General features: G+C 41.4%; 1 protein-coding gene across 4 annotated transcripts in view; it reads left to right on the top strand.

Annotated features, from left to right (window-relative positions):
* Positions 1–24406, top strand: part of SORCS2 (sortilin related VPS10 domain containing receptor 2) — a 595440-nt gene that overhangs the window by 311292 nt on the left and 259742 nt on the right. For all 4 annotated transcript variants that reach the window (XM_075420456.1, XM_075420460.1, XM_075420458.1 and 1 more), the window contains exon 3: positions 22513–22612. In XM_075420456.1, coding sequence (XP_075276571.1) covers positions 22513–22612 — 100 coding nt within the window. The remainder of the gene's footprint in view (positions 1–22512; positions 22613–24406) is intronic.

The raw sequence follows: 24406 nt of genomic DNA, 5'->3' as shown, positions 1-24406 counted from the left end.
CTCTGTGCTTTCGGCCTCGTTCATAATGGTGTGCTGTTCTATGCGGCACGATGCATCTGTGTCAAGTAGTATAAACTCGGATTCGAAAGTAATCTGACATCTTTATTGCAGAGAGGAATAACCTTCAGCAAGATCTGAGGGGCATTTGGGAGAGGCAGAGGATTCGGTTTCTTTTGCCCCTATATCTGCCTTACCCACGGTGGGGCTGGGCACGGCAGAGCAGGCAGGGTGTCCTGTGGTGTCTGAGGTGGATGGGACCCCTGAAGTAATCCTCAGCAGAGGGGAGCAGTTCCCCAGTAATCGAACGGTTGGCACCCATTCTGCCTGCCCCCACAACCGTTCATTTGTCATGGAGATAGCAAATTTTTGAGCCTGTGAGGTGCTTCCTTCATTGTGGATTACAAGTATGCTGGAAACATGTTTAGATCCACACTTCAGTAACAGAAGGATTGAGGACTGAAACACTGTCACTGAGAAGAAAGTTATTTTTGCAGTAGTTGTATACAAGAGAGAAATATTTATAGACAGTGTGACAGGAAAATGGAATCCTGACTGCTAATTGTGATTTATGCTAAAGAATCAAGGAGCTTCTTTTAGATTTTTCTTGCTTTGCATATGTTCATATTTCTGTCCTAATGCATTTTTAATTCCTTCAGTTACCTTAAATATCCTGCATCTTTTAGATTTGGAAGAATGGACAATTTTCACCAGGCTTGTTTGTTCTGAGTTGCAGCATTAACTCATAGTTTTATCCCATCAAATGCAGTGAACAGTTAGCGCTGTTAGCTCTCCTGGGTCCCCATGCAAAGTTGTAAATGAATTTGATATTGTACGCAGATGTCAGCTCCATTATAAACACAGGACACTGAAACTGGATCCTCTTATAACTGAACTTCACATTCGCTATAATTTTAAAAAAAAGAAAAGCTATCAATGGCTTTAGTATTAACAGTAGCTTAGCGCAATTACTGGAGGTTGTGAGCATCGTGCATGGCAATGCTTGGAGGACCAGGGTCAGAGCTCAGTATATATGACTTATGTTGTACAATCATTGCCACATGAAAACATTTTCAGACAAGTATGAACACTTCCCAAATGTGAGGAACAGGAGCCAAGAAGTTTTTGTGGTACTGACTGATGACATTTGTAATTTTCTGTAGTGAAATCAAACTTTCATGAAGGCTGGAGCGTTCCAAAATACATTAGGACAAGTAATTCCAAGGTTAAGATTGATTTCGGGATGTTTCCAAGTGGAAAAACATTGCCAAAAAGGCACAGGTGTAAACCAGATGAAGAAGCTCTCGTTCTGCGGTTAGGTTTGTTGGGACAGGTATGGTGACAGTTTTGTGTCGCCGATAAATGCAGTGCACACCGCTCGTATGTCTTACAGTTCTGTTCAGTCATATTAGCTCTTGTATTTCTGTTCAGTCACTATTAGTTTCAGAGAGAGCAGCAGTGTGTTTGGGGAGTACTTAGGCAAAAGGACATGCAGTATTTAGTGTGTATGCAATGTGCCAAGATTAATTGAGAGGCCTTGTTAAAGGTAGAAAGCTCTGTTGCAAGTAGTTCATCAGGTGAACTAAGAAATATTTTGAACTGCTCTCTTGGCACTCTTCTGTTGAGTTGGACTGAAGTTGTTGGGGAGAAGAAACAGTGATTTTTGGTTATGGAAATAACTTACTTTGAATGGGAATACATCCTCAAATGAAATTATTCTTAACCACTTGGATAAGCACATTTCAGGATGAAAACATATATTTCTAAATGTCTGTGCACATTGAAAGACAATAGGAAAATAACGTTTACATTATGAAGCACTCTTTAGAGAGTGAATTGTTAAGTTAGGAAGTATTGTTGTTCCATATGAGCAGGGATAGTGGTAGCTGGTAGAGAAATGGAAGGATAAAGCTGGAATATTTGCTTGGCTCTGGACGAGCAAGTGGCTTTCCTCTGGAGCACCAAGTGAGCAGGAACTCTGGCTCCTGTGATAAACCTCTGTGACTGAGAAGGGCTGCTGTCAGTAGGTCTTGTCTCCTGCAGATTCTGCTGAGCTCTTGTATGTACTTAGGATACACGGTGTGGCATTTAAATAGAATCAGCCCTGCTAGTAGTTGTTACCATGTACTTCATGGCATGTACAGCCAGTTCTGTTTTTCATATCACTGGTTTTTGAAACTGAGTGTTTTCTAGGAGCAGGCTGGACCAAGCGGTGGTACTCTGCTTGTCTCTGTAGGTGCTTATTCTGAGGTTAGGAGCTGGCATCATTTGGTCTGTGGATAGTGTGATTTGATGGACAATATTCCCTGCAACGCAGAGCCTGTTAGCAAAACCAATGGCAAGAATGGAAGCATTCTTCTCACACTGAGGATTAGTTGACAAGCTAGATGATACCGTTGTCGAACCAGTGAGGGTGAAACCCAGAGGAGTAACTATGGCCATTAAATTTTCCTTGGAAGTCCTCCCTAATTTGAGTGTGTTTGAGATTGTGATTGGGTTTGGTTTCAGACAGGAGACATATGGCAGTGGGCTGGGGAGCCGAGACTTTGCTGGGAAACAGAACACCCAAAGAAGCCGCATGAGTAATTAAATCTCTTGTTCTGCCTGAGTCAAGCAACAGAATATTGCAGGTTTTCTGTGAATATTAGCTCATATTTGAGAATGAATTTATTTCAGTCCTGTCTAGACCTGTTCTGTGTTCATTTTCTACAAATAGACTTCAGCAAATGGCAGCCTTTGCCAAATCAATACATTTTAACTATACATTACAGATACTTGGGGATGGCAATTGGAATTTATAACCACAAATGCATAGGACAGAAGTCTGATTCCCCAAGTCGCAAGCTGATCAGACAAAACCGGACTTCACATGTTACCTTACACCCTGTCAGAGCTCAGGTATTTTATAGCTAACAAGCTACAGGTCAAGAATTACTTTACAAATAATCTGAGACAACTATTGTTGGTTTTCCAGATAATTTATAAACAGAAGAGTAGTTTGTCTGAATAAATAACGTAATGCAACATTCTGTGATATTCTTGTGTATTGAGATTAATTTAAAGCTCAAATATGTAGAAAGCACGGGGCTTGATTCCAAGTGATTTACTTAGGTGCCTTTCTGTAGAGGACTTAAAGGATGGACTGTTCTCTGCCTCTCAACATCTCTTCCTTTCCTGTGTACATCTTTGCAGAATATTTACCATTTTCAGAAAATGCAATTTGTCTCACCATTGTCAGAGCTCCACCTTTACTCTATGATAATGGAAACTAGGGTGGCGAGGGTGGCAAGTGAATTCAGAGAGGGTAGGCTAAACCCAGAGTAAGTACATGAAGATGATGCAGTTAAATAAGCAGATGACTTTTGGTTTAGATGAACAATATTCCAGCCATCTGTCCTGTTTTTCTCTCCAGAATTGATGGCAGAGTATCAAAACTGTTGAATAGTTAGCAATAGCTGTCAAAGTATCTGTAAGTTCCTCATATAGAGGTTTGTGAATAGTGGGTATGGACCACTGGTAGTCTGCAAGTTCATGGGCGAATGCTTCACAGCTGAGCTGTGGAACTGCATTGCAGATATGCTGTTTTCAGTTGGAAGTGTAACGTATAGTGATATTTGAAATATTCTTACAAAGGTCCACTTAGCCAAAGTTTTTGGAACCAGTTGCCTGCAGACAGCATACCTGATCCTTAAGGCATTTGTTTTCTCTTCTCTGAGATGGAACAGTAAATTGACACCAAGCACTGATACGCTATAAGAGAACATAATAGAAAATTCCAAAGCAAATACAAACAGGCCTTCTCATCTGTGTGCCAAGGATGCCTGATGTTGCTATCAGTACTGTTATTGATGCTTTAACTGCAATTTAGATGAGATCTGTGCCTAGCATGTCCAGCTTTCAAAATAAGGAATAATGCATTTGTCTCTTCTTGCTGATGCTACACACAGAGTCATGTGTAATCACTGCCAAATTATAAGAATGAAATGGGACAAAAAATAGCAAAAAACAATGCTGTTCTGATAGGGAAGGCAAAGAAAAGATAGGTATAAAAGAAACATTGTATGAACAATCGATGCTGTGATAATAATTTGAAATGCAATGACTAAAGGTCAGCCATCTCCAAATTTTTCTCTGCTGCTCATGGACTTGTAAGCTGGGAGGCAGGAGAGGCTTCCAGGAAGTAACAAGCAGGGATGGGGTGGGCAGCAGAGGACAGCAGATTATCTTTTCCTCCTCAGGACCTCAGGTCTTCTAATGATGAAATCACATATATCTCTAGTTATCATATACCTGACAGTATTTCTTATTCACTTCAGCTTCAAGGCATGGATGACTCTGCTCCATTCCTTTTTCATTATACCTCTGCCTTTGTGTATCTGCTGCTCAAGGGATGGGGACACAGCAGAATTAATTCCCTCCCACATTCTTCTATGCCATTTGACACATTTAGTAACAAAGACAACTTACATTTTTTCCCCAAAATCCATACCTAAATATTTGAAGAGACAAATGCAAAGCATAAAATTGAAGCCTGAAAAATCTACCTACAGTATGCATAAGCCAAGCTGTATTTTCTTTAAGGTATTCCACTGAAACTTTTATGTACATGTTCTTTTCTTTCCTCTTACACTTGACAGTATGTGTGTAAAAGTGTGAGAGTCTGAATGGGGTGTTATTTATTATTATTGTTGTTGTTGTTATTCAGTAAAACCGCAGAGCCAAAATGATAAGTAATGAAAACCTTGTAATAATTAGGCATGACTCATGGGTTGCTCATAAAGAGTTTATTCCATTAATCCAACTCTATCAAGTGGTTTGAAGGTAATTACATTTTAAATATCAGTGTGAATAACTTAATGGTCTGGAATCACTTGAAATTTCTTATCAATCCATCAGCTAATATCCCTTACCTATTATTTGCATTCTCAAAAGGTTAAGGGACTCAAAGCTACTTCTTATTTTACTACTTCTTGTAATCTTTTATAGCTTCCTTTGATTGTGTGGTAATATCCTTCACTTTTACATCTTTCAGTGTCTTAGAGGCAACAGGTATCAACTTTGTTCTGCTTTTATGCTTTATTGAGGCAAAACCAGAAGTTTCTCTGACCTCTTGTAATATTGGAGGAAATTTGAGGAATGTGAAGCTCAGCTGAGTTGAATGCACCTTTATTTATCTATGTAAAATGTGCAAAATATTAGGAGAATCTGAGGCAGATCCAAAAGCTATAACCAAGAAAGGAAATCAGAAACTTGGCGTGCTAATCAAAATGCTGTCCACGCGTAGCTGCCGAACAGGCCATACGTGGGCAATGCAAATACAGGTGTGACGTGACTGTTCTTTGTTCTGCTAGATTAGTCAGTTCCTGAAGACACAGCAGTAGAGCTGGAGAACAATTTTGCTGGGATTTGATGGGTCATCTGATTATCATATTTTGTATTATTCTTACTAATCTCATGCTGTAGAATAGATGAAATTGTGAGAAGGTAAATAAGGAGAATGCAACTATACTGGAAGGAGTTGGAACAAAAGATCACTTTTTCTCCTGAGGCAGTTATGCAGCAAAGCAAAAGGTCTTCAGCAAACACAAGAGAAAATTATTACCATGTGTAATTTTTTATGTAATATTGCTCATGAAGGAAGGAAAGTATTACCACAGGAAAAGATTTTCTTCCTCCACCCCCCTCCTTAAATCCTGATGTCTCATTTTTATGAATCTGAAGTGCAGGAATGCAGGCCCCATGTTAGTGACAGAGGGACAAATAGACCCTTTTTATACGTTGTACGTAGTGATGAAAGAATAAAAGAGCTTTGAGTCATATGTAGGCTGCTTCTCAAACTTGCCCAAAGCTTGCACAATAAGAGATGACTAAGCTTTTTAGGTTGTGCAGCTGTGTCTGGAAAGGGTGTTGCATCTGTCAAGTTAAGTCCTTTATTTGACAATATAGCTTTTTCTTGTTCTCAAGTAATGTGGTCTATGTTGGCCTCAAAAATAAAGAATGTTTTTTAATTTAAAAAAACACCAAAGAATAAAAAGTGGTTGAAAAATTGTTTTACTTGTCTTTAATCATAAGGTGGAATAATGAAATTTGTCTCTCTTTCTTAAAGTACATTACAGATGACCCTACTGTCCAAACTCGTTTACAATTATTAGATCTTTTCAAACCTGAGAAGTGCTGACATCCTGTCATTAATACTCTTGTAAATTCTGAAGTAAACAGATTTCAAAGACACTTGACTGTTAGTGTGAAGACAAGGTCAAAGACTTGAATGACAAGTCCTCCTGGTACAATAAGACTACCCATCAATCAGTTTTACTAGCAACTTCTTAATAAAGAAGAGAGGTCAGAACATGACAAAATAGTATCTTGGAAAATATATGTGCATGACGCCCATTTTGATATCCTTGGACTAGCAGTTAATGAAGAACAACTATTATATATGGCCTGGAAATATGGTAGTCTCCTGTAGGAGAACCTCTTCTGCAGTTTAAAACCTCTGAAATTCAGAAAGTGAAAAAATCTATTATGAAAAAACTTTCTGAAGAAGATGCTTTAAAGTAACTAAAATAAGCAAGATGGTTAAATTTCATTTAAGAATTATCAGGTTTTAGTAGTGATAACTCAAGGATGGTCATTTACAGCCAGTTTAAACAGTTTTGTTTCGGTTATTAAATACTCCTTTTTCTCAAGTGTGCAAGTTTCAATGTCAATGGATTCAGCAAATACACAGCTCAGAAGCTAGGTCATTTTCCTCTAAATTCCTACTGAAAGTTTTTTGGAGTGTTTTAGCCTACCATGTAGTGCCACTGTGTTTCATTCCCTTAAGTCTTTTGTGGCATTTATTCAACAGGGTTAGATGTTACAGACAGATTAACCAGCGGTAATGTTAAATACAGCCAGTTTAGAGTTTAATAGTAAGACATGGTCTAAAACTAGACAACAGATGGCTCTAGGAGAAGGAATTCCCTTTATCTACGAAGTAAATATATAGGAACAACAACATTATGACTCAGATCTTTCATTTTTATTAGCACAGGATATTAAAAATTAAACGAAATGTAACATGCTTACATTGGAAAGGACTTCAGATGCATTCAACAGTCGAGATACTACATGTGTCTTTAAGATATATTGTGAGGCTTTTTCACTTGGTCATTGTCTCACGATGATAATGACAGTTTGTCTCAGTAAAAGGAAAACAAAAGGCAGTTCGTATCTGGAGATCCAGTCTGATCCAGTCTGAACACAAGCTATGTTTACATGTAAATTTACCGTATGAAGCTGAGTGAAGGAGGGCAGATTGCAGTCTGCTGTGTTCCATCGGATTACCCACAAATGTGGGGCAACAGGCATTGCATTGAATGACTCCTCCTAACCACGCTCCTTTTTGCTTCCCCAAAGAGAGATAGCTGGAGTCTTGATTTCTTTGAAAATGACTGCCTTGGAGTGGATGTGATTTGGAAGTAAGAACAGTAAATGTACGTTAGTCTCTCCCCAAACACTGGCATGTCGATTTTCATTTTATTGGTATAAGATCAAGCTGGTTTCCGAGTCATGTATAAAAAGTACTTAATAAAATAAGCCTGGTGGGACTAGTGGCCAGCATTTGGGATCTGTACGTTTATTTATAGAGTAGTGGTGTTGTGCTGAACTTTCACTATGAACCTGAGGCTTGACCACATATACCAAAAGGTTTGCCAAAGCTTTCATAGGTTAAATTCCCCAAAGTGGTGGTTTTGAGCAGAATCGACAACATCAGAAAAGAAAAAAAAAATTTCATTGGGCAAAACCACATCTTTTTTTCATGTAAGCTTGACTGCTTTGGGCAGTTGCATAAGACTTAGTTATATGAATGCAAGAAGAAATGTAGATGAAATGCTTCTGTGCTGTGTTTCAAACTGCAAATGTAAGTATTGGGATAGACTATAATTTCGAACTTCTTATCCAAAGATTGTGCAGGCCCTATGTTGTAGGTGCTTTGCTTATCAGTAAATGTGTGGGTATCCTTCATTGGATTAACCATCACTGCTGCACAGCTGGGCACTCTCTTGACACAAGCAGACTGCAGGCATCGTTCTGATTCCACTGAACTTAAAGAAAGAACAAAATGACAAAGTTTTTGTTTGTAGTATGGTCAAGACTTTATGTAAAGTTGTGGATTTCATAGAAAATGGAAAATATCCCTGTTGCCTACTCCCAATCAACTTCCTTGTATTCATATATCTGGAAATGGCTTCCAGAAGTATTTGCTCCATCACCTTCCCAGGGATGACAGTGAGGCTGACCAGACTTTAGTTCTCTGGATCCTCCTTCTTGAAGATAAGAGTGAGATTTGCCCTCAGAAGCCTCACCTAATCACTGTGACCTTTCAAGGATAATCAAGAGTGGCCTTGCAGTGACACCAGTCAGCTCCATCAGCACTGATGGATGCATCCCATCAGGGCACATGAACATGTGTGTGCCTAGTTGGTTTAAATATTCCATAACCTGATGCTCCTTCAGGGAAGTTAAGGTTTTCTTGCTCTAGCCTTTCCCACTGGTCTCCGGGGCCTGGGCTTGCTGTGAAGGCAAGTCTTATCAGTATAGACTGAGGCAAAGAAGATATTGATAACCTTCACCATGTCCTTTGTCATCAAGTTTCCTGCTCTGTTCAGTGGCAGGCCCACATTTTCTCTGGTCTTCCTTTTTGTATGCTTTCTTTTTTATGTCTGAATTTTGTCAGGAGCATCTTGTTCATTCATGCAGGCCTCCTGCCTCTCTTGCTTGACTTCTTGCTAGTTGGACTAGACCATTCTTGAGCTTGGATGAAGTTATCCATGAAAGTCAAACAGGTGTCCTTGACCCATCTTTTGGTTCCATAGCCCATGGGATTTTTTCAAGCAGATCACTGAATAGGCTGAAGTCTGCTTTCCTGAATTCTAGAGTTGTAATCTCAAGTGAGATCGTAGCCCTGAAACTGCATGCAGACCTCAAATTTCGCCTCTTCGTTCCGCAAACTGCTCAGAGTAGTGTACAGACACTTCAGATGGGCACCTGATCATGCTGATTTCCCAGGAACAGGGTGAGAGCTTTCCCCATCATGCTGTCTGGTGGGTGCACCAGACTTAGACTGGGCCTTTTCTGTTGGTTACGAGGTCTCTCTTGTCCATATCACTCTTCACCCTTTGTCCACCGCTTCCTCACTTGGTTGTGGATGTTAATCTCCCTCCTTTGTCATTTGTAGTTTAAAGCTCAGCTTACTTGACTGGCCAGCCTGTTGGCAGAGATGCTTTTGCCCCACTTTGTCAGGTGGCTCTCCTCTCTCCCTAGCAGTCCTTGATCGCCAAGGAGTATCCTATGGTCAACACCAGGGGCACAACTGGGCATCAACCTGCAGGATCCTTCTACACCTCCTCAAGCCCTTTCCTTACACTACCAGGATCAAGGAGAAAACAACCTAGGCCCTCTTTGGCCTTTGGCCCCAGAGCCATGTAGTCACGGTTGGTACAGTCCAGGTCTCCCCTGGGTCTCACCCACGTGGATGTCCATGAAAAAGAGCAGCAGAGGTTGATAATCTAAGGGACAGAAAAAAATGTGGCAGTCTGCCTTCCACATCCTGGATCCAAGCCCCCGACAAACAGCAAACCTCCCTAGCCAGTGGATTAGGTTAGCAGATGGGGGCCTCCATCCGCTGTAGTGGGGAGTCTTCCAACTTTGATCACTGGACCCTTCCTCCTGGCACTGCTGTGTGGCTCAGGCTCAACCAGCTCAGTGCTTTGCTGGACACTGCTCCCAGCCCCTCGTGCTTTCAGGGCACTGAAGCTATTCTGTAGTTGGAGACCTGCAGATGGTGCAGGAGCTTTCCTCCTGGTGCCAGGGCTCACCAGATTTCAGCCTTCACCATCACAGCAGGATTCAGGCTGTTGTAGCTGCCGTGTCTGAGAGAGGATCCCATGGATCTATTTCCTGTCATCGTGGATGCTGTGAAGTCTGCTGATCTCCATCTGCAGCTCTTTGCGTGGTGACCCGGATCCTCCACCACCATAGAGCTCAGGGAGGGAAGGAGCCCATCTGCTACTGTCCCAGCCTCAACAAGAGACCCCAGACACCCCTGCAGCCCCAGAGCAGCATCCTCTGCTGGCAGCTCAATCTGAGCTTGAATGGTAGAAGCGAGAGGAAGCAGGAGAACATGTAATAACCTTCACGCTTACAACATGAACTTTTTCTTCTTAGACGCTGCGTCACTTTTCTCTCCTTCTAGTCTCCCTTAATGCCAGACAAGAATGCGATTGAAGATTTCAGCTCCTTGAGTGCTTTGTGTGATTTTAAATATAGAGAACTAATCTTGTTCTGTGGAGGTTGTTTTCATGTGCATTTGAAATTACATGGCAACAATTTATAGTGGACTGAGCTTCCGTTAAGAGCAGTTAGTCATCATCGAGTGAACAAATTTATTAGCATGTCACAGAATCACAGAATCACAGAATAGTAGGGGTTGGAAGGGACCTCTGTGGGTCATCTAGTCCAACCCCCCCGCCGAAGCAGGGACAGAATCACAGAATAGTAGGGAATCTCTCTCCTATAAAGCACAGTGTCAGCTGTGAACACACTGTTACTGCAACTTTCTTTTTACGAAATAGATCCAGCATGGCATGTATTCAGAAGACGACTTCTGCCAAGGATCACCTTCTTGCTGTTTTATTTTTAGAACATTCATTACCATGATGTGGAAGCACCGTAGATCCATGTGAAAGTGTAAATGGCCATAAAACCGCCTGCTTCTTGTACTTGTTGCTATGAAGTGTGATCGTCTCGGTTTGGAAACTGCTATGTAAATGCGTGTGTTGGTCTTCGGATTCTGTTTCCTAGCAAACTACGATGCAGTGCAAAATGTGCTGCATTTGCTGTGGCTGGCCCTCGTAATCTGTCTGTGTAATTTATGGGAACACTTCACGGCACCTTCTGCTGCAAATGGTCTCTCGGAGTCCTGCAGAAAAGGCTGGTTCTGCCTTCTAATTTTAAGATCCATGATGGTGGCACTGTTTGTCTCTTTTCTGGATCTGTTTTGGATTTATGTCTGGCCAAGGGTTTGGAAGAGCTGCTATAAAAGCAGAAACATCTGCTGGGGCTTTATGTGCTGCTGACTTGCCAAGTTCAACAGCAGGCCAAGCTACAGCTGATGGGCTCGGCCCTCCCCAGGTGTCACTGCGGTTACAGGAGAACCACTGCAAGGAAAATTTGGCTGCTGAAAGCTCTAAACAAAATAAATTTTAAAAAAAGCTTTGGCAATTGTAGAAGGCTATTAGGAGATTAGGACTGGGGTCATTAGCAAGTAACAGAAGCAAATCCTGCTGAAGTGGTTGTGAGCATCTGTATTCCCCTGTGGAAGCCCCCTCAGGTGTGCCTCCTCCCATCCCTAGCTGCAGGCTTTCTCACTGTGTTCTGCAAACTGCCCGTTGAGGTGGCACAGAAACACGGTGATTTTAAAGACTCTTAGGAAAAACTGAGCTTATTTATCTGTCTAAGTTTGCATGATTTCAGACACATTGTGGCAACCTCATTTGTGGGCAGACATGGCCCTCAGAAATCCCAGGCCCCGGAGGTAAGAGAAGAAGCCTACAAAGAGGACGACTTTCCCTTGGTCGAGGAGGACTGTGTGAGGGATCGCTTAAGCGATCTGGACGTCCACAAATCCATGGGCCCCGATGGAATGCACCCACGAGTGCTGAGGGAGCTGGCGGATGTCACTGCTGAGCCACTCTCCATCATCTTTGAGAAGTCCTGGAGGACAAGACAGGTGTCCGAGGACTGGAGAAAGGCCAATGTCACTCCAATCTTCAAAAAGGGCAAGAAGGAGGACCCAGGGAACTACAGGCCGGTCAGCCTCACCTCCATCCCGGGAAAGGTGATGGACCAGGTTATCCTGGAGGTCATCATCAAGCAAGTGGAAGAAAAGAAGGTTATCAGGAGTAGTCAGCATGGATTCACCAAGGGGAAATCATACCTGACCAATCTAATAGCTTTCTACGATGACATGACTGGCTCGGTAGACGAAGGGAGAGCCGTGGATGTTGTCTACCTTGACTTCAGCAAGGCTTTTGACACAGTCTCCCATGATATCCTCCTAGGGAAGCTGAGGAAGTGTGGGCTGGATGAGTGGTCGGTGAAGTGGATAGAGAACTGGCTGAATGGCAGAACTCAGAGGGTTGTCATCAGTGGCGCTGAGTCTAGTTGGAGGCTGGTAACAAGTGGTGTCCCCCAGGGGTCAGTACTGGGCCCAGTCTTGTTTAACTTCTTCATCAACGACCTGGATGAAGAGTTAGAATGTACCCTCAGCAAGTTTGCTGATGACACCAAACTGGGAGGTGCGGTAGACACACCGGAAGGCTGTGCTGCCATTCAGCGTGACCTGGATAGGCTGGAAAGTTGGGCGGAGGGGAACCTGATGAGGTTCAACAAAGTCAAATGCAGGGTCCTGCACCTGGGGAGGAACAACCCCATGCACCAGTACAGGCTTGGGGTGGACCTGCTGGAGAGCAGCTCTGCGGAGAGGGACCTGGGTGTCCTGGTGGATGACAGGTTAACCATGAGCCAGCAGTGTGCCCTGGCTGCCAAGAAAGCCAATGGGATCCTGGGGTGCATCAAGAAGAGTGTGGCCAGCAGGACGAGGGAGGTTCTCCTTCCCCTCTACACTGCCCTGGTGAGGCCTCATCTGGAGTACTGTGTCCAGTTCTGGGCTCCCCAGTTCAAGAAAGATGAAGAGCTACTGGAGAGAGTCCAGCGGAGGGCTACAAGGATGATGAGGGGACTGGAGCATCTCTCCTACGAGGAGAGGCTGAGGGAGCTGGGCTTGTTTAGCCTGAAGAAGAGAAGGCTGGGAGGGGACCTAATAAATGCTTATAAATATCTGAAGGGTGGGTGTCAGGAGGATGGGGCCAAGCTCTTTTCAGTGGTGCCCAGCGACAGGACAAGGGGCAATGGGCACAAACTGAAGCACAGGAATTTCTGTCTGAACATGAGGAAGAACTTCTTCCCTCTGAGGTTGACGGAGCACTGGAACAGGCTGCCCAGGGAGGTTGTGGAGTCTCCTTCTCTGGAGATATTCAAGACCCGCCTGGACAAGGTCCTGTGCAGCCTCCTGTAGGTGACCCTGCTTTGGCAAGAGGGTTGGACTAGATGACCCACAGAGGTCCCTTCCAACCCCTACTATTCTGTGATTGTGTGATTCTGTGGGTGAGGCAGGCGATGCTTTTGACATGGACAGTGAAATTCTGTTGCAGGAGGAGAACTCAAAATATACCTTAAAATTCCTTGTAAAGGTTTTCTTCATGATGCAACTGTAATAGCTTATAATATAATCACTCCTTTGACACTGGGGACATGGGAGCTGAAATCGTGGATGAACTTGTGTTGCATCTGGGCACTGCTCAGCCTCCATCCATGGTGTGTGCTAGCAGTTTTGGAGAAGCAGGCCAGAAAACCCACAACAGACGATCGTGGGGTAGTTGATAGGTCTCTAATACACTCATCATAAGGTTTGATACTTTCCAGAGTCTATTTATCTGTATTTACATACTGTTTCGTGATATTTTAAGTCTTTTAAAAAAGTGTCCAGTTGCTTCCTTAATTCTGCCAAGCATTAGTCTTCAGGTGCAGAGTACCACAGTCAAATTACTGACAAAACATTGACTTCATTTACCTTTTTATAAAGTGCTACAACCTGGCTATGTAATTCACCCCCCCTCCCATCCCCCTCAGAGCAATTATAAAATTGGGGTCAGCACTTCAGCAGCAAAAACTTCTACAAATGGACTTAAAGAAGAGCTCCACTTACTGAAGAGTAAGTAGCTGACTGTTATAGTTGGCAGGGCCCATTACTAGAGGAATACATAATCGCATGTGAATGTGCACATAGAATTTATTAAATTATTATCGGTTCTTTTTTAATTTCCTAAATGTTCTTGTTGCAGCCGGATCTATCCAGCGATTACAAGAGAACTCGCTGTTCTGGTCAGAAAGTACAGGGCCAGATTCTGTCTTCTCATACATCCCAACATCCTTCTTGCCTTCCAAGGAGCTGCCTGGCTCAGAATAAAGTTGTTTCAGAAATATTTCAGCTGTGCGTACTGGTTTAGAGAAAAGCCTGGGCTATGGGAAATACCTAGCATTTTTCCATGGTGGAGAATTTTAATGCTCCTTGCAAACCTCAAGAAAATGTTCTTAATACATCCCGTTTCCCCAAAGAACACAAGTATCTGAGAGGAGAAATTTCCAGTCGCAACACTCACAAGAGAGGAATCGTACTGGAAGAGATGTAAGGATGTTTCCACTTCTGGCACTGTGGTTAGTAAGCATAATTTTGGAGTATTGCATTTGAGCACCAAAGGATTTTCTTTCTTGTTTACTCTCCCTAAGTTTTCAGCAAACACACCTTTTTTCCAAAGGTCGTTGTTTCTTCAAATTGATGGAACGAAGTTAACACTATATAGGAAGTGAGGTGTTTGTTTCTTTTGTAGGTAGTGATTAAATGGTGAAGTGAAACTACTGTTTTTTTCCCCAACACAGTACTTTCAGAAATAATGAATTGAGGTTGTGAAGGAAGGACTGTTTATTAAAAAATACACACCTAACAGTAGAAGTCTTCCTGTACTCTAATCCAGATGGCCTTTTTAGGATACAAAAGACCCTCAAAATAATATTAATAATTTTTGTAACACTGTGAGTTATCAGTTTTGGTATTTTATTTATGTTTCTAATATGCCAGAGCTGTCTCTCAGTACCAAACCCCTCAAACACTCCATGATATGCTCCATTCCTTGCTGAGACCTACTAATTCTATGCTGGATTTGCAGCTGCTGAAACTAAATCTACACAGGACTGTTTCTTAGAATAAATGCTTGCATGCTAACGGTTAGTTACATGGTACATTGAATTCAATGATGATAGTGTGGTAAGAATTTGATCTTTCCCTATTTCCCACCATTTCATTCTCATTTTCTACTCGCTTATTTAGGCCACTACAACTATTTGTGGGACTGAGTTGTAAACAGGATTGCTGAAATGATCCAGGTTAAAAGTAAGTCTTCAAAACTATTGATTTGAATGTGTATCGCTTCAGTCATTTTTTTTTAGCAGGAGCAAATGACTGAAGTAGGACGATGGTAGGGAATTTTTAAGGTGCAAAGCTAAGAAGGAAGAAGTAACACAGAGCTTTTACTTTTTACAAAAGTAAGACATAACCCTGTCTTCCTGGCTGTGTCTTGTCTGCTCTGTCACTGTGACACTGCTTGTTTCATGCTTGAACGGATTCATCACAAATATCTGTGTACTGCAAGCGTGGCTACAGGCTGTGCCTTCCAAGACGTGCGGTCAGCGAGTGCTCTGTGTTGGTGATGGAATTAATGCACCAAGGCAGTAGTTTCAAAATAGGTGTCCTACCTAAACTAACAATTTCTGGGAGAAAAGGTGAAGGCTGCAGCTAATAGGAGCTAATGCAACATTTTGCAGGCCTGTGAAATATAAGGTCTAATTATTGGAGCTCTGCAGCAAAGTAATGAGGAGCTTGAAAATGTAACTGATAAGCAGTGCAATAATAGGCTAATGAGCAGGATTTTTGTGGTATATTGAAGGACTAATGAAGGGCTGCAAAGGATAACTGTGGTGGTGTACAGTGAGACTATGCAGAGTAGGAATGTTTAAATACAACACTGAAAGATATGTGCTATGTACTGAAGAGACAGTGCTGCTAACTACTAGACGTTAAGTATATCTGTGTACGTTGTATAGATTAAGTAATGAACCAAAAAACTACGGGATAAATGCATGGCAGAAGATACCAGCAAGGGAAAACATGATAGAGTACACAAGTACATATAAAGTAAAGAACCATAGATTGAATTTCTGCACTGAGTAAGACCCCCCACCCATACACAAAGCTTTGTTTGCCAACCTTCCACATTCCCTCATGAGAAGACGTGAAAGATTCCTGTACCGTGTGAAGCTTTGTGTCCAGACAGCTCTGACACAGGGTAATTCTTGGAAAATGTGGGTTTTGAAACACTTTCTGCAAAGGTAATTGCAACATCAGGATATGAAGTTGTAGCCTAGCCTGCACAGTCAGCTCGGGTACTGTGTAGCGTCAGGGGAGCTGGCTGTCAGACCCTCAGGGGAGAAGCCAACCTGTAGCGTCATTCAGCATTTACCTTCTGTGATTTTTAAGTACGTTGCAAAATAAGGCCGTGTCCTGTTCCTCACTGTGAAGGCAGTTAACCATAGCTTCGAGGAAGGATCCGACTCCCCCAAGTTGCTTAGCAGGGTAGTCCTTGCTTTTATTATCGGGTACAGGGGATTATTTTTCCCTCTCAGTGTAGCCAGTGGAATCTGGTATATTTAACGCATTGACTAAAAGTCCAGTTCTAGAATTTGTGATATTTTGATCCTCCTTGAGTTCTCATCTGATATGAATGTGGCTGTTCAGTCTTTTGGTTTCATTTGAGTTTTTTTCTTTGGATTTTTTGAGTCAGTATTGCATAATTAAATATATATTTACAAGTCACTAAAAAGCCACTACGAATGGCTGCCTGTCCTTCACTGTGCTCTCATGTAGTGGCTGAGACTGTAGGGCTCCTCATGTGCACATAATAACTGTAGAAGTGGGACGGAATCTCTGCAACTGTGTAAATGCAGAGTTGCATAATGTTCTCTACTCATCAGAGCATTACAGAGCAGATCACTTCAGCCAAAAAGGCTGCTGTGATAATCCACGGTTCTTAAAAATATCTGTGTTACACCATATGTGATCAATATATCTTATTAGTAATGGAAGGGTAAGTAATAACAGGATACATTCATCTTTGTAGTGCTTTTGGGAAAAAAGTTAAACTCTGTATTGCCTAAACTTGAAGTTGGTAAACTCTTTATCTGTTAGCTCTTGCCTATGCCATTGATTCATTTGTGTAAAACTGGATTAAGGAAGAAACATTTCTGTGAATCTGTTTTTGAGAAAAAAAAATATGTAACCTCAAAAAGGCTCAACTTTTCTGGAAAGCAGAGAGAGAGTTATTTTCAGAAAGTATTCCAGCAGGGCTGATAACTGATGAGTGTCATCAGTTGAATTGCTAGGAGTCATACTCTTCTACAGCCTTTGGAGAAACTTTCATCTGCATGAATTCCTCAATGCTTGAGTCACGTATTGAAGCCCAATGTTACAAAGTGTTTCTACTCTGACAAAAGGCTTTGAGGTTTAGGGGGTTTTTTTTGTTGCTGTTTAAAAAGATTCTATGACGCTAACCAATGTGTCTGCAATTTCCACAATGGATGTGTAAGAGCCCTTGAAGTCTTCTGTGCTGTTTAATAATGATTGTGCATTAGCGTACCACTTCTTTAATCATATTCCTCTGGTTATTTTCTTTTCAGTAGGTTTGTCCTGGCATTTGTTTTTGTAACTTCTGATGTATCTGTTTTAAGATACTCCATCAGCCAGTCTTCATTATCCTATAGATACCTGTTTTCCATCTGAGGTGTAGGAGAGAGTGTTGTCTGTATTTTTCAGATGAGGGACCAGAACACAAGGGCAATCCTGGTGTTAGACATCAGGCTGTGATAGAGCAAGAACCTGAGTAATTTCTCTTGCACTTCAAGGTTCATGGTGTAAATACTGGGTAAGAAGGGGAAGGAGAGAAGATGACATTTGCAATACAGTCTGGAGAAAATTAAGTGGGAAGAATTCCAGTGAGTGTTGTGCACAGATCCACTCTTCCTTGATACCGTTACATGCATCTCAACTGAATCTTTTTTATTTTCAATAATTTATCAATAATCTAAAACAGCAGATCCTTTGTATGTTTTTCTCCCCCCCCCCCCCCCCCCCCCGCTTTCTTTTTTGTTTTTCCTCGTTAAATAATCCATGGATCATTTGAAGTCTCTTCATTGCTGTCTTCCAGGATTTTCAGTTAATAGGGCTTGTACTGTATGCCTCATTTGGTTAGAATGGAGCTTGAGTTAATCTTCAGGGAGAAAAGGTAGAGGAAATCTGATCAACATGTATGTTAAGTGTTCCAGCCATTCTCTTTCCAGTATGTCTCTTCAGTTGATTAAAAATAAAAGAAAACAGGGAAGGAAGCATTTGTAGCTGACATTTTCTTTGAGTATTAAATTGACTTGGGAATGCAGTTTTAATCTCTCTGAAAATTTTAATTAACATCTTACTATATATATGTTGATGTTTCTTACATATATTATAATATATACTTGTAAATATCATCTGGAAAAATAACTAACAATAAGTAATACTGAATCATAGGTGTAAGTCGTCAGTGGAGAGCTGTATGTTGACAGTGAAGTTTAGACAGGCAAGCATTTGGTTTGTGTCTCTTTTGGTATCTGTTAAATTTCTCCTTTCTCAATATTTCTGTTGGAAGACGTCCAGATTCAGAGTTTAGTTACAGTTCCAAATAATGCTAAGCATAGATTTATTTTAGCTTAAATATAAAAAAGTTACATTGTTAAGGACAAGACCCAAATTTCCTGAGAGTTTAGGGGCTTTGGAAGTTTAGTTTCATCAGGTTCCATTTCTGTACCACTTGGAAGTTTACTCAACTATCATTTGAGCTCCCAGTATTAAAACAAGCTAAAAAGAGATGACTCTATCTGTGCTGTAATATCACGGTTTGATTTTGATAATTGTCATTTCAATGTGCTGTTGTTACAGTGGCAAGTGATTTTTCTTAAAGAAAAACAAAGAATGGCACATATTTCAGTAGATATGCACACTTTCAAAGAAGCTGTTACCCAGCCACAAGGCCTGTCACAAACAGGTCGTGTAATGTCTGCATCAGTACACGGCAATCATGTCATTCCAGCATCCAGTGGTCCTACCGGTCTTGAATGGCCCATCACTTGAATACTGAAAGATGTGTTTCCTACGAGTCCTCCACCCAGTTTTTCTGTACTAAGAAACATCCATACAATCTGTAGCCTGTAGTGCACAGGTGAATAAGCAGCAGCAACAAGAAGCCAGCATACAGGTTGCTGTGTCCCCTGGAATGTCTCACAGAAAGCCAAAATGGTCGCTAACTACATCCAGATCACTCAGAACCACAGGTCAGGCCCAGCTTTATGAAATCACCTTTAAATTTCTTGTTTGGGTTTATGGAGTTGTGCTGTTGTGCTACCACTGCAAATTACCCATGCTATAGAAGAATGGTTTACTCATCAGGTATCTGTCTATCCGCTTTCCATTATACCTTAAAAAATCTTTTAATTAATTTTTAGGGAGGAAAGAGAGCATTTATCCTGATAAACACAGTTAGTTCATTTGTGGGATTTCTTTTTCCTCTCCTTAACACTTTTGACACAGCACAAGTTTGGTTTTTAACATACACAAAAAATCTCTTATATGACTGGAAAAGCATAAAGGGCTTGTCCTTTCCTGAATTTGGTACCAAACACATTTTGTGCTTCCTCTTAATATATTCTTGAAATAGGCATATTCTGAGATCCCAGAATTCATACTCCCCAGCCCTGCCTGTAGACCAGTAATGCAATTACAGGGAATTCTGTTCTAGCTGTGTGCTACAAAATGTTAATTCTTTACATATGCAGAGTCAGGAGCTTGGAATTTATATCTCAAGTAAAACAGTTATGGTCACCTGTTTTCTCTGGATTATAGCAGATTTGGAAAACTGATTATTTTGGACAGTGCTTCCCTGGAATGATGTCCTTGAACTATGTCCTCTTGTATGTAAATGTCTCAAAGAGGAGCTGGTGTTCCTGGGCTCCCTCAAGGCTAGGTTATAGTAAAAAAGATTTGGGAATCTGAATAAGTTTCTCCGTAGATCCACAGATCTTCTGCCAGTCCAGGTCTTCCTACTTAGGCATGGTATACTTTTATGGATATGCATTAGCCCATTATCTCAGATTAGAAATGACCTTTTTTTCCCCCTTGAAATAGCTAATTTGTACCAGAAAATAAAACATTTTTGACTATATAATTTTTCTGCCTTTGAAAATACCTTAGTTACCTTAGCGTACTCTGTCTGTTAGAACTTTATTCTTTTCTTGTAGTACTTTTTAGAAGTCATGAGAATTAGAAGAAAAAGTTTTAGACTGGAACTTTTTATCTTTGAAATGGGTTATCCTCCTTGGGCTTCCTGCCTGTACTCTTTTCGTATCTTGATACAGTTGCTGCCATGGTCCCTCCTGCAGTGACACTCTCCAGTGGTCCAATTGTATTAATCCTGGAACTGCCTCTTCAAAGTAAATTGGATAATCTTTAAGGTTCAGAGATTTATTTCAGCATGCTATTACTGGGCAAACCACTGACCTGATACTTTCCTCAAAGAGAAGAGACTAGGTTCTGTTTCCATCATATATACTTGTTCTGCACGATTTCAGTACATCTGGCTGAAGTCAGTATTTTAGTCTTTATTTCTTTTCTGTCAAACATGTCCAGCAAATTAGGTTTAGTACAGTCCATGCTATTCCCCTTAGAATTTTAATTAGCTCAGTGCTGAATACCCAGTGTAGTGTGATTGTTTATATTTGATTTCTACACAATTATTTGTCAAAACAGAATTGCTGTGATTCCATTAACTTTTGTAATGCATTGCTGTATATCTGCAGGCAAAGCAACATTATGAGGGAAAAAAAACCCCAGATCAAATCCATTCAGATGTCACTATAAAATAGATAAACTCTCAACTGTAGGCTGTGAGTGTGGTCTGTGTGTCATAGGCTTATGCCTGGTCATTTTTTGACTGGTAGAGGGGTAAAAAAAGCATGGTAAATATGAGCTGTTTACTTGATGTCACTTAGGGCTTCATCCAGACGTGTAGCTCTGTGCCTGATATACTTCGTGATGCCAAAGACATAGAAAACTGCACCATAACAAACATTCAAGACCAGGTTGGACAGGGCTCTGAGCAACCTGATCTAGTTAGCAGTGTCCCTGCTCGCTGTGGGGGGGTTGGACTAGATGACCTCTAGGGGTCCCTTCCAACCCAAAACTTTCTATGATTCTATGATTCTATGATAACTACAGTGAAAGTTTTCGTGTCACTTGGAAAGCTGGATGTGTGATTGCAAAGTAGCCACTTCTGGCTTTGTACCACATGCCCTCTGACTTACGCAGTGTCCTGGCGGGCCTGGGATGCGGGCAGGCACACCGTGCTCATGGCAGCCTCCTCTGGGCACCAGCCCCTCGGGGACCGATCTTGCCTCAGGCTGCGGGCACCTCAGCCAGGGATCTGGTTTCTCACTTTTCTCTCTCGCTGTACTCAGTAATGTCCCTACGAATTTCAGCAGTGACTCCCCTGAGTGAGGAGTAGGAGATGATAGAGCCCACCGGGAAGCAATCAATGTGTTGGAGTGCGACTACAGGTGAAAATCACCTAGGGGTGAAATCACCTATAGGCAGCCCTCAGTGTCACACTGCGAGGGACACAGGTCTCATGCTGGTTCCCTTGGACGTGAGAGCTGTTGCATGTTCCCACTTGTTTGAATAACACAGAGGTACCAGGCAGGGCACCTTTATCCCCATTTCTTAAAGGAGTTTGTTATTCCAGTGATGAAAGGGGCAAACAGTGTGGAAGTCCTCCCACCAACCGTCTGTCCCAGGGAAGGCTTCTTGGTGATGAAGGGACCGGTGCCTTAGACGTGTCCGAGTCCCCTTCCAAATGAGAAAGGAAAAACTGTAAATGTGGAGAGACCATATGGTGCAATTTGATTGTATGTAGAACAAATGAGGCTTCATCCAAAGTGATTTAATTTTGGATGTGGCTTGCTTTGAGTTTCACTAACTAACGTTTTCCTATACCAGCATTTTACTTGTGCATTCTTTTTATACTAGACATTACAGATACAAGTGTGTAGCACAGGTGCCACTTTTCACTGTAGGTTTTTCAGAAATACAAAACAATTTCTGCAGAATGCCCACTTTTGAAATATTCATAGCTTTGTGTGTATGACATACTGATGGCCAAGTACCGGCTTTGTTTTTGTTCATTCAAAATTTAGTGATACTCTGAAAAAGAGCTGGAGGAGTGAATAGATAACTTTATCAAGTACAAATTCTTGTAGAGGTCCATTGCGCATCTTCCAAATCTCAGGCCAAATTGTTCCCTTATGCAACACCAAGCTCTGAAGTCAGCTCTTCTTTTTCTGCGTCGCCGAGGAGGTGCTGTTAGTACTTGCTGATGAACCTTTGCTCTGCTTAGCTCTTTTTTCCCACCATGTGGGTGGTGACGGAAAGGTATATGTGTTGGGCTTCTGTCACGGTGTGGTACCATGTCAGACTGAAAACCAGCACTGCACAGAATTGCATAATACAGACAGAACTAGCCATGTTTTTTCAAACCTAGAAAATTATTCTTAATAGTGGCAAGTTTCTCTTAGTAGCTAATGAGCACTGAAAAGAACAAGAGGATAGCAGAGTAGCATTGGAAATGGATAGTTAGCACTACAAAGTGGGGTTTTTTTCAGAGTTTCAATGCTGAAGCCTTTAGAAGAGAACACTTACAGATGTTTGATTTCTTTCAGGTCCTCAGATTTTGGGACGTTATACACAAAGTTGAATCTACAGCCTGGGATTGCCACTGTTATTGACAATTTCTACATTTGTCCCACCAACAAAAAAAAGGTATGTGGCAAAAAATGACATTTTGTCGTGCAGCTGAGATTCTGCAGCTATGTGAAATGTGTTTTACAGGTTTTCAAAATACAGGGAAGTGGTTTTCACAAAGTTACAGATCACCTTAGGTGCATTTGTGACGTATGGAAGTGGGATATTTATTCTTCCTGAACAATATAGGAAGGAAAAAAATGCCTTGATGGACTCTGAAAACTTTTAAGGCCGTTGACTCCTGGCAGTTGAGCTTCTGTGGAGTTTTCTGCGGAAATGAAAAAGGAACTCCTGTAGGTTTTCACACATCCACACAAATTCTGGGACTACATTCAACCTCTTCATCCTTTATGCACAAAGTCCTTCGCACGTTCCTTAATATAAGGCATAGGGATTGGGCAGGCTGTCATTGAGAATGATGTTTATCCTGTGTAAAACCTTAAGAAAATAAAAAAAACCCTCTCCTTGAAACTCTTGCTTAAAAAATGTTCCTGCATTATTACTGAACCAAAAAGCTTTTCACGGATCCTAGGAAGATTAAGTGGACTTTGTAAGTGAGAGCGAAATCGACCCATTGAGTGTATTTACAATGGATGTTATATTAGAAGCAACAGGAAGAGTGATTATGAGAAAAAAAACAACAACCACCCTTCTATGTCTGCGAAATGCCTGTGATTTAAACGGCAAGACTTGTGAAATGCATTGTGAATAACACAAGCACAGTAGGTCTTTCATGAAATCAGAATTTTCTCTTGATAAGGGCCTTTTGACTCCAGTGTAATACAGAAGCGTTTATTTCACGCAGAGGCCACTGATTGGCAGGACAATGTTAGTTGTGTTTGTCTGTCTGTTCTGCTTAATCAAAAATCAGTGGAACTCGGGGAGGCTGCCTGGGTGACAAAGCACATATTTTATTTCTCTGGCAATTGTCACTGGAGTCTTTGTGCCCAAGCGATGCCATTCCTGAATTCGGTAATGTATGTTCAATCTCCTGCAGATTATTATTATGCAGAAATTAGTTCTTTGTTTCTTGAAGTGGAGCTACCACCAAGCACAAAGTTTCTGCAGATTGTGTGTCTCAGAGAGAAGATCTACTGGTGATTTCAAGTCAAAAAAAATTAAAAAAAAAAATCTTTGCCCATCTCGGTTTCTGGAATAAAGGCTAAAAGTATGAGATGGATGAGAGCTCTGTGGAAGATTTTTCCCAGCTCTCTCAGCTACAATATAAAAGCCTGCACAAGCACAAGGTGCTTAGTGACAATGTGATTGTGCCAGTTGTCTGGCAAAATAAACAGTGGAAAGATCACTGCAGAATTTCAAGCCTGAAAGACACACCCATGTTCACAAAAAATCTTATTTTAGCTCTGTCTTAGAAAAATCTATGTTCTACTCAAGACAAGTTGGAATTCTTAGAGATACAAACCTACTGAGTAAACTAAGATCATATTGGAATCAATCTGTTACAGAAAGTCCCTTTGAGTCATTAAATACGCTATTTCTATGCTGAGACTTGCTTCTACGAAGATGTTGTTCAATAGTGTACAAACAACAAAAACAACAGAACAGAAAGGGTTTCTAGGGCCTATAAATGATGCCAGAGGGCGATATATCTGTACGTGCACATATACATACATACACACATACACACACAGGGTACAAAAATGGTGAAATCACTGGCGTTAAATTCTGTAGCCAGCAGCATCAACCTGGCCTTGGATGTGTTGCAGTCTCACATGGCAGGTAAGGAGGCAGTCCCCATGTCCTAAGAACTTTGTCAGTCATCATGGCAACTTTTCTGGTGTTGGACATTTG

This window comes from Opisthocomus hoazin, chromosome 5 (genome assembly GCF_030867145.1).
Source record: "Opisthocomus hoazin isolate bOpiHoa1 chromosome 5, bOpiHoa1.hap1, whole genome shotgun sequence".
Taxonomy (NCBI): Eukaryota; Metazoa; Chordata; class Aves; order Opisthocomiformes; family Opisthocomidae; genus Opisthocomus; species Opisthocomus hoazin.
The sequence above is the reverse complement of the archived record's forward strand: the minus strand, read 5'-3'. Positions and strand labels throughout refer to the sequence as shown.